This window comes from Daucus carota, chromosome 9, assembly GCF_001625215.2.
Source record: "Daucus carota subsp. sativus chromosome 9, DH1 v3.0, whole genome shotgun sequence".
Classification (NCBI taxonomy): domain Eukaryota; kingdom Viridiplantae; phylum Streptophyta; class Magnoliopsida; order Apiales; family Apiaceae; genus Daucus; species Daucus carota.
This window is the reverse complement of record NC_030389.2, coordinates 33,004,194-33,014,808: the sequence shown is the minus strand read 5'-3', so window position 1 is coordinate 33,014,808 and position 10,615 is coordinate 33,004,194. Positions and strand designations below refer to the sequence as shown.

The 10,615-nt window shown below is 35.1% G+C and overlaps 3 protein-coding genes and 1 long non-coding RNA gene across 5 annotated transcripts; 2 read left to right on the top strand and 2 right to left on the bottom strand.

Moving 5' to 3' along the window:
• Positions 1-319: 319 nt before the first annotated feature.
• Positions 320-1,327, bottom strand: LOC135149113 (uncharacterized). The gene is made up of 3 exons (XM_064083974.1): positions 1,227-1,327; positions 986-1,051; positions 320-894 (listed from the first exon to the last, which is right to left on the bottom strand). Exons 1-3 carry the CDS (start codon positions 1,296-1,298, stop codon positions 607-609), a joined length of 426 nt encoding a protein of 141 aa, XP_063940044.1. The 5' UTR covers positions 1,299-1,327; the 3' UTR covers positions 320-606.
• A 185-nt stretch (positions 1,328-1,512) lies between these two features.
• On the bottom strand, positions 1,513-2,485 carry LOC135149163 (uncharacterized). Its single transcript, XR_010287334.1, has 4 exons — positions 2,287-2,485; positions 2,048-2,119; positions 1,622-1,742; positions 1,513-1,552 (listed from the first exon to the last, which is right to left on the bottom strand). It is a non-coding gene; the product is annotated as an uncharacterized LOC135149163 (long non-coding RNA).
• A 1,784-nt stretch (positions 2,486-4,269) lies between these two features.
• On the top strand, positions 4,270-5,379 carry LOC108201463 (loganic acid O-methyltransferase). Its single transcript, XM_017369743.2, has 2 exons — positions 4,270-4,744; positions 4,810-5,379. The coding sequence occupies exons 1-2, from the start codon at positions 4,382-4,384 to the stop codon at positions 5,167-5,169; spliced, it is 723 nt and encodes a 240-aa protein (XP_017225232.1). The 5' UTR covers positions 4,270-4,381; the 3' UTR covers positions 5,170-5,379.
• A 2,043-nt stretch (positions 5,380-7,422) lies between these two features.
• Positions 7,423-8,441, top strand: LOC108202314 (uncharacterized). Of its 2 annotated transcripts, none has more exons than XR_001803068.2 (4): positions 7,423-7,724; positions 7,845-7,885; positions 7,965-8,093; positions 8,184-8,441. XR_001803068.2 is itself a non-coding variant. In XM_064084732.1 (4 exons), exons 1-4 carry the CDS (start codon positions 7,679-7,681, stop codon positions 8,298-8,300), a joined length of 309 nt encoding a protein of 102 aa, XP_063940802.1. In that variant the 5' UTR covers positions 7,423-7,678; the 3' UTR covers positions 8,301-8,441. The 2 variants fall into 2 exon arrangements, 1 of the variants encoding a protein (XP_063940802.1); XM_064084732.1 differs by having other exon boundaries at positions 7,423-7,700.
• Positions 8,442-10,615: the final 2,174 nt, after the last annotated feature.

The window sequence follows — 10,615 nt, the reverse complement described above, 5'->3', positions numbered from 1 at the left end:
AAAAATTTTAAACGGTTGTATTATTTTATTATAGCAACATTGTCCATACTTTATTAACATGATTTTTTTCTAATATATAATATTAAATTCAGTATTGTTATTAATAATTTGTTGTATAAAAATTAAATTCATTATTTTAAAAAATGGGTATTATGTTAAAACTTAAAAAATATAATAGTTTAAGTGCAAATCGAATTTTTTTTGTTTTCTTGTATTTAATGAAAGTACATAAATCATTGCTGCCTTGGACACATGTACACCACCTCATGGGAACCAAAAAAAGTTATTTCCTCATAAAGAATAAAAAACCCCTTTCAGAGATATATATCAGCAAAATCAAAAGTAATTATAAATAATAGAACTCTGTCAAGAAATAGTCCTAAGCAACTTTTTAAAAAAAATACAAAGTGATTAACCTTACCAGTTGCCTTATACATTGGCAGGGGAGAATGGATAGAAATTGCTAGATTCTATATGAGCCTATGTAGGGGTTGGAAGCATAATTCAAAAGAGTACTACATGGTTTTTCTTCCATGTTCCTCTTTACCAGTTGTTTTTCTTCTATGTTCCTATTCGGCAAGTGCCACTTTCTCCTTAGCATGTTGGCTAACCTGTAACCTCTGCAGCAGCCTTGGCAATTGAATTAAATGTGACCGTCACCCATGAAGCCCCTATGGATACATATTTGTTACTGAATACAACAGATTTGGCAACTGCCGATTTAATTTTCTGGGAGACTTGATAGTTTTGATCCACTTTTTGAACTTTGTCGGAAGTTCGAACAGCTAATGCTTTACCTAGAACATAACCCTTTTCAACAATACTACTAAATACATCTTTTGTTTTAGTGAGATAAGAGTCAGCTCCATATGTTGCAGCTCGGTCTTCTGCAGCCTGAAAAAACATCGCATTATGTTATCCATTCACAACATCTAAATTGGGACGTCATAGCTTAAAAATTGCACATAGAAATACAAATCCTTACCAGATGTGGAAATGAAGCAGTGGGAGCCAGAATGATAATTACAGTCAGGTCAAGTAGCTTTGTGCCCTGTAAACTTTAAATGTGTCAAGCTGCAAGTCTACAAGAATTACTATACCAAATTAAAAATTACAGTAAATCTATAGGAAGGGACAATTTGTTTGTGTAGGCTAGTACATTTTGTATCAGGCATGTTTTATTGGCATAGCAAGTACCATGGGAACATCAAAATGAAGAGAGGTACCTGCTTGCTAGCTAAATCAAAGAATTTCCATGAACTCATAATTATATCAATACCAGCAGCAAGAGTTTTCATGAACTCTTTGGTACCAAACCCTGCAAAGACCCAAAAGTAATGTCATCCTGTAACACACCACATAACACATCAGCATCAAAAAAGTTCAAATTATGTGAATTCTCTTAATTAAGCCTACCTGCAAGGCTTGCAAGGCTTAAGGATTCCGCTAACATCTTCTAAGATGGTTAAAATCTTCTTGTTTGGAAATATATGTGATGTTAAACTTAGCAGTTCTTCTTGTTTGGAAATATATGGAAAATACTTAACAGCCCCTGTTCAGTTCAAAGGTAAAAGAAGGCAAAGCTCCAATGTCACAAGTGTTTACACGTGGGTGTTGATACCTCCAATGTCACAAGATTGAAGTTGGTAAAAGAAGGCAAAGCTCTGCTCCCTACAAAAGCTTCTGCTTCGACATGCAGATTCTCAAATCTAACTTCAATTGTAGGCAACTGCAGTCCCACTCTAATAACATTATAATACCAACCATAATCAGGAGAAATGTCCCAAATTTCATTTAGCATTAAATTATCAATGAATAAGAACCAAACACTTTAGAAAAAAAGTCACGAAGATAAAAGTAGAATCATATAATATACATATAAGTTTTTTGTTCAGACATTATATGAAACATATATCAGGCAATCGAGATATGAATGATAATATCCATAAAAAGTTAAAATTTTAATTCAACAAATGCTTAACAACAAATAGATTCCTATAGACTATTAACAAATTAGAGTCACAAAATACGGAAGATGAACTTTTACCGCATTATGCAGGAGTGATCAATGGGGAAGCCATACCAGTGTCACTAATATTGGCTACTCGATGCTTCGATTCTACAAAAACACAAACAAAATTATACACTGATTCTACACAAAACATGACACCAAACTGTTTATCAAGAATTAAACTCAAATTCACTATTAAACTGACAACAACTTCTCATATTGAAAAAAATTCTCAAGGAAGATAAGAAAATTAACTGAATTGTGGAGAAGGTTACCATGTTTATAAGATGAAGAAGAGCGAGGACCAAGCGGAGTTCGTTTCTTTCATGGAAATTTCTCAGAATAATCACCACCTGTTGATCAACGACAATCAAAAATTTGAAACTCTGAAGAAGAGAAGATTATTATCAGTTTCAGATCATGACAAATGATTCAAATGCAGAGTAAAAACAGATTGATCAGAAAAGGCACCGGACTGTGCTGCAACAGACGGTGAGAGAGGAAGTTTCTGAATCACCGCTCCACGAATCAAGGAGTTCGAAATTTAAACCGATGATAAGATAATAGTCGTGTGAGGCAGTTTGAGAGAAATTAGTTGAGTATTACGTGCTTTTGTGAAGTGGTTATAACCCGCATGAACATGGATAACCCATCAGAAGTAGAAAATTAAACTGTAATGGACACGGGTCTGACCCATTTGAAAACGGATGATCCAATAAATAGTCAAATGTCCAGAATGTACATGTTTCTTAATAGTAAGTAAATATTAATAAGGGTAAGATTAGTAAATATTAGAAGCCTAATGCTAGCACAAATTTAGAATATATTGATTGATATTGATATTGATATTGATGTAGTAACAATGATGTGACTTTTATACTTATAGATGTATTAACACATAGATGGTTTGTTTATAGAATTTCCCTTGAAGTCAAAAAGGCTTTCGCGGCTCAGTTTATGAGCGACTTTAAAGCTTTCATCAGTGCAAGGTCTGAAGAATTGGCTCCTGGAGGCTGGAGGGTTAATGGTCATATCCATCCCTTGCAAGAACGATGAATCTGAACTATGCATATTGGATGGATGCCTTGGGAGATGCGTTCATTGATATGGTAAAGGAGGTAATAATATATTTACCTTTTCAATATTCTTGAGTAAATGACATTGATCAACTGCTGAAATTACAGGGCTTGGTAGATTAAATGTCGGGAATTTTGCAAATGTTTTTCTGGATGTTAAGTGATGGCTTGCAGCCTCCGGAAAATGACTACTACGAGCTGCCTAATAGATTACCCTCAGAAACCGTGGCCTTGCTTCTCTTTGGCTCCTTGCCGAAGGTCCACGTGATCATAACCCAGCCATAAAACAACCGGATACGTGGTAACTTTATACCATGTCATTTCCTGATCTCAGGACCATAACACAACTGTCTCAATAGCTTGGCCCCCTCACCACCTAGCCTAGACTAGCCAGCTCGAAAGACAAGTGATCTATGCATAAAAGAGAAAAAGACAACTAAAATCCTTACGGCCATTATTAAGTTGTTTCATGCTTGAAGATGGATAAAATGCTAAGATGTGACAATTGTCTGATCCCAGTTCTTACAACAAATTGTCCGGGAAAACTTTGTGGCCTCTAATCGAAGTTCGGTGCGGACTTGTACAGCTACATGATAATGAAAACAACCTTATTGGTAGTATAACTAAGACACCCTAATTGGTATATATAAAGTGTATATCAGCCAGAAATTAGAGCAAGAAATAACAACAAAGGGATGGAGTACATTGTGGCTATGAATGGTGGAGATGGCCCTAACAGCTACACCCGGAATTCCAAGTTACAGGTACTTGATTTGCTCCCACCTGCATATATATTGATCATAGAATCTCGTTGCACAAACTATTAAACTAATGGATTGTCTGGTGTGTGCCGCACACGCTAACAACCAAGATGGCAGATTTTGATCGGCTCTAATTCCATTAATAATAAATTAATAATGATTCCCTGCATGCACAAAAAATTTCACCAATCAGAATCTTCCATCTAAGTAAAATGTATCAAAACACACTTTATATGATTTACTTATGACAGGAAAAGTCATTCAATGGCACAAAATCGCTGCTAATTAGGTGCATAAGAGACCATCTTGATATACAGAAAACCTGCAAAGTTTTCAGGATTGCAGACCTTGGATGCTCAATAGGCCCGAACACTTTTTCATGTGTTAAAACCATAATACAAGAAGTGCAACTCAAGTTTGATACTCAATTTCCAGAATTCACCAGCCTCCCCGAGTTTCAAGTTTTCTTTAATGACACCTTCTCCAACGACTTTAACACGCTATTCAGTGCTCTTCCTATCGATAGGTTGTACATGGCAGCAGGAGTTCCTGGCTCTTTTTACGGTCAATTGTTCCCAAAAGGGTCCATGAATTTCATGCACTCTTCTTTCTCTTGTCATTGGATTTCTCAAGTTCCTAAAGAAGTACTAATAAAGGACTCCAGAGCGTGGAACAAAGGCAGAATAAGTTATGTTAGAAGTTCTTGTGAAGTCAAGCAGGCTTTCGCTGCTCAGTTTATGAGCGATTTTAAAGCTTTCATTGGTGCAAGATCTGAAGAGTTAGCGCCTGGAGGGTTAATATTCATATCCATCCCATGCAAGAGCAATGAATCAGAACTATGCATCTTGGATTCAGCGGATGTCTTGGGAGATGCTTTCATTGACATGGTTAAGGAGGTAATAATAAATCTGCTATGTACATTTTGTGAGTTTGTGACATTGATTAACTTCTTCAATTACAGGGCCTGGTAGAGGAAGAACTTTTCGACTCGTTCAATCTACCAGTCTACATACCAACACCGTCTGAGTTGATTAAATTAGTGTCCAGTGATGAGCATTTGAATATTCTCAAGGTGGAGGAATCATATGTGAAAGTAAAGCTGAGTTCTCCTGAAGATTTTATGTTTGAAAGTTCTCATCTGAGAGCAGTGATGGAAGGCATTATAAAAAGACACTTTGGGCCAGATATTCTCATGGATGACCTTTTTCACCGATACTGCAATAAGCTCAAAGAATTCTCAAACCAGTTTAAGAATTATGACAAGGTTGGTATTGTTTCTGTAGCTGTTGAACAGGTGATCATGCAGGATGAACTCGTTTAGACGAGTAGATACTCTTGTTTCCTTGTAAGAGCATCTCAAAGGAGGTCACTTCGCTAGCTAAAATGTTAATTTCAGAGAGTTTCCCCCTTCAATTTTTCTTCAGTTTTCTTTGCAAGAAAGGTTTGGCTAGAAATTTAGCGTTCAGTGTCTGAATGATGTTTATAATACCTTTTCGGAAAGAGAAACATGCCAAATAAGTCGAAGTCAAGGATTTGCCATTAGGTTAATACTATTATCTTAGTGAAATACAATTCTAATTTGATTTATGTTTGTTATTATCATAGAAGGTTTTATATCCATCTATGAACATCGAATGTATTGTACTATTATCTTCTATTGAAATAAAATCCTTAAACTTTTTTAATTATTTTGTAGTGGATCTTGAAGTTTATAGCTTTGAATTTGTGCTTAAGGATTCCATGTTTTCAAGAACCAAAACGCCTGTTTTTCTTACCTTCCTCCTTGGCACTTCATGAAAAATGAAGAATGGAAGTGATTAATTGAGAAACACTTTGGGCCTGACCAATGCAAGTATTGAGTTTTTTAGTAAAACTTATACAGCAAAGAAGTATAAGCGAAATTTCTAAGAGAAGAGCCTAAAAAGTACAAAGTTTGCAACATGGTGTGTTTACGATTGTTGGCATTTCTCAATTCTACAACGGTGTCCAAAAACTAACATAATTGATGGCCTCAGACAGAAGTTCAGGATGGGACTTACAGCAAAGAATTATAAGCTGAGTTCTGCTGAAGAAAAGAGCAGTAACAAAAGGCATGAAAAGATTGGAAATCTTTTCCTAGCTGTTGAGCGAGCGATCATGAAAGATGAACTCATTAATACGAGTAACAAAGCAAGAATCCATCTAGCTAAATCTTTAGTGGTCAGTATTCTATATTTTTTAAGAGAATCAAATAGCTAATTGATCTTTAAGATCTCGCTTTACCTTATTTCTGTAATATTATTTACTGCTAGTAATAAATAAGTAACTGAGAGAGCCTCTCATTGTCGGGGCAAAACAAATTTAGCTAGCTAAATTTTGACTAGCCAATATTTTGTTTTAGTTTGAATGAATCAAAAAGCTGATTCGCCATTGGAGACTCTATCAAGAGGTTGAGACTATATATTCTTCGAAAAGAAAAATGTAAATAAAATTTGAATGTGCTAAATTGCTGTTAATGGATAGCATCTGAGACCATATTGATATACAGAAGAGTTGCAAAGTTTTCAAGATTGCAGATTTTTTGATGCTCTAAAGGCCTCAACACTTTCTCATATGTTAAAACAAATAATACAACAAGTGCAGCTCAAGTTCAATGTTCAATGTTCAATGTCCAGAGTTCATCCGCCACCCTGAATTCCAAGTTTTCTTTAGCAGCGACTTCAAACCCGTATTCAATGCTCTTCCAGTTGATAGGTTGTACATGGCAGCTGGAGTTTTTGGCTCTTCTTTTGGTTCATTGTTCCTTAAAGGGTCCATGAATTTCATGCACTCTTCGTTCTCTTGTCAATGACTTTGGAATTATAATATTCATAATATATATATTTATTCAGAAAAAAAATTCCAAAACAATGATCTTAATTGTACGGTCAAAGGACTTAAAAGTGCATGTCAAGAAGTCAAATGACTTACATATTTCAAAACAGAGGCCAGAACATTTATTATTTGACGTACACATTACAGCAACAAGTTAGTTTCATACATAAAAATGGATAAAATATCAAAAATTCAACAAATGTCTAATTACAGTTCTTCAGTACTCTGTACTACAAATTATCAAATAACATACGACGCAGAAGTAGAAAGGTTCCGACTATATATAGGTGTTTAACAATTGTCGGCATATAGTCCAAGAACTAATTGTCGGGGAAAACTTGGTGGCCTCTCATAGAAGTTCGGTGCGGGACTTGTACATCTGCATGGTAAGTAAAACAACCTAATTGGTATAACTGAAACAACCTAATTGGTATATATAAAGTGTTTTATCAGCCAGAAATTAGAGCAACAAATAACAGAAGGATGGAGTACATTGTAGCTATGAATGGAGTACATTGTAACAGAAGGATGGAGTACATTGTAGCTATGGATGGTAGCTATTATTTTTAAGGCTTAATGACCTTTTAGCCCTTGAAGTTTGGGTGGAAGTTCCGATGCGGCCTCGAAGTTTAAAGACGTACTTTTCGACCCTCAAAGTATCTTTGTCGTACCTTTTAGCCCTTTTTAAAAATACCGGTATATAACGGGGTTATATACCGGCTTTACCAACGCATGCCTCATGCTTCCCTTTCTCACAGACCTCTTTAATATGCGACAGACACGGACAATCACTGCGGCGTCAAATCAGGGATTCATATTATCGTCTTCCGGTCTAAAATTATGGCAAGTGATTGTCTTAAACTAAGCTTGTTGTGCTGCGGTTGTTTAATTTCGAAATTCAAAATTCTTGCCTAATCATGGATTATCGAAGAGCTCTGAACTCATTGTTTGATATCTGCTAAAGAGTTTAATGTACCATGGATTCAACTACACACCTCGGTTAGCCCAATTCTTATGGCGCAGGTTGATAGAGAATTGAAAAACGAATATGATAAATAATTTCTTCTGAGCACATTAATCTTCTTTCATTGTGATTTTTTGACAAAGACGTTTTGACAATGGCTGATGGATTTAATTTGCCAGGTCGTAAAGAAAACAAAGAGAATCATGCGGCTCCTTCTCTGGTGATTCTTTGGAACATTCAACTCTTCGGGGGAACACCACGTGTTTGATTTATTAACTCACAATGTTTGTATGTTTCAGGCATCAGAGATCCTGCAGGCGAAAGGGCGCTTGATTCATTTCTACAAAAATGTGCCGAGAACATCAAGAAATCTAGGACCAATCCTCCAGGTTTTGCCAATGTCGAAGGCTCTCTTAAATATAACGGAGGTGACACTTCCTCATGTAGGCAAGTGTTGATGTTTTGTGCTGAATTAAGTACAAGTTTATAAACAACCGCCATGTGTTCGTTCTGTACAGGATCCAGTCGGTCTCCGCTTTCTACTGTTGATCAGAATTCACCCTTTGCATTTGTTATGGGTACCACAACCAAAGGTAACATTATCTTCTCCGTGCTCTGTTTGGTCTAGATCATAATTTTCGTAGTGCTTCCACATCAATATGTCTGGTATTCTATGTACTTAACTATGTACTTAACACATCAAGTTTGTGTTCAATCATTTTTTGGACGTATATTGACTTCTATTTTATTGTTAAGCCTGTGTTAAATCATTTCTTGGTCATTAAGCCTATTTTTAAATATATTAATATATAATATTAATATATTTAAAAATAATATTATGTTGTGGTAAGAATTTAAAATTTTAATATTTTGATTAAATATATATTTTTAATTTTATAAATATAATTATAGTTATATTATAAAAAATTAATATTTTAAAATTAAAATATTGACAAGTCACATCATTTTGACCGCTTAATTACCGCTTAATCCGCTTAATGACCGCTTAATCCGCTTAGTAGTCCGCTTAATTTTTAAAAACGCTTAATAACCCGCTTAATACAAAATCGAAGCGTTTTGAAACCGATTCCGCTTAGGCGGCCGCTTAATCAGCCGCTTAATGCGCTTTTCATAACACTGCTTACATGAGATTGCATCACCAAAAATCAGCATCTTTAACAGCCATTCATGCTGGTCCAGCAGCAAAACAACATGAAGATCAGGTGCTCTATACCTGCAAAAAATGCATTAAATCAAGCTTATAGAATAGAAACTGCAAAAAACTATATTGAACTTATGAACTTCAGAAATATTATATATTATTTGAGCTGCACCCTTCGATTCTTCATAAAATAAAACTCATCTATTATCAAATCTGTTTCAATATCTTCAATAAGTTCTCGCTCAATATGAATCATCATAGAATCTGCCAAGAACTCCTCCTCCATTTTATTGCGTAGAGCAGTTTTAATAAATTTCATAGCTGAGAAAGACCTTTCGACGGTGGCAGTAGAATCCGGTAATGTCAAAACAAGCTGAATCAGCCGATCAATCAAATTATAATGCTGCACCTTGCTGGTTTCAACTAATCCACGACACAATTCATTGATTGTATATTTGATTCCAAACAATATATGTGGGCTGGGCTAAATTTGAAATTTTGGGCTAGGCTAAGTCCAGAAATTGTAAGCTCGGTAATATAAAATTTTAAGCTTTTTTTTTACCCCACTTTAGCCTTAGGTGTAGCTCCGTCCTTGGGCCTGACCAATACAAGTATTGAGCTAAAACTTTTACAGCAAAGAAGTAAAAGCGAAATTTCTAACAGAAGAGCCTAAAAAGTACAAAGATTGCGACATGGTTTGTTTACGATTGTTGGCATTTCTCAATTCTAAAACGGTGTCCAAAAACTAACATAATCGATTGCATCAGACAGAAGATCAGTATGAGACTTACAGCAAAGAATTATAAGCATTTTGGACCGGATATTCTCATGAATGATCTCTTTGATAAGCTCAAAGAATTCTCAACCCGGTTTTAAAATTTTGAAAAGATTGGAAATCTTTCCCTAGCTGTTGAGCGAGTGATCATGAAAGATGAACTCATTTAGACGAGTAACAAAGCAAGAATCTAGCTAGCTAAATCTTAAGTAGTCAGTATTCTATATTTTTTAAGAGAATCAAATAGCTATTTGCCCTCTAAGATCTCATTCTACCTTATATCTGTAATATTATTTACTACTAGTAGTATTAAATAAGTAATTGGGAGAGCCTCTCATTGTTGGAGCAAAACAAATTTAGCTAGCTAAATTTTGACTAGCCAAAATTCTGTTTTAGTTTGAGAGAATAAAAAAGCTAATTCGCCATTGGAGACACTATCAAGAGGTTGAGACTATATTCTTCTTGGAGACCTGCAACTGACTAATATCAAAATTGAAAATGTAAGTAAAATTTGGATGTGCTAAATTGCTGTTAATGGGTAGCATCTGAGACCATATTGATATACAGAAGAGTTGCAAAGTTTTTAAGATTGCAGACTTTGGATGCTCTGAAGGCCTCGATACTTTCTCATATATATGTTAAAACAAATAATACAACAAGTGCAGCTCAAGTTCAATGTTCAATGTCCAGAGTTCACCCGCCACCTGAATTCCAAGTTTTCTTTAGCAGTGACTTCAAAGCCGTATTCAATGCTCTTCCAGTTGATATAGGTTGTACATGGCAGCTGGAGTTCCTGGCTTTTTTTTGGTTTCCAAAACGGTCCATGAATTTCATGCACTCTTCGTTGTCTTGTCAATGACTTTGGAATTATAATTATAATATTAATAACATGTGCTCTTTATTTATTTAAATTACAAATTAGTATAGAAATTTTTATAGAGTTTTTTTATAAATTAAATTATTTGAGTTTTAAATATTAAAATTGTTAGCAATGTAATTTTGTTGGCGAGATA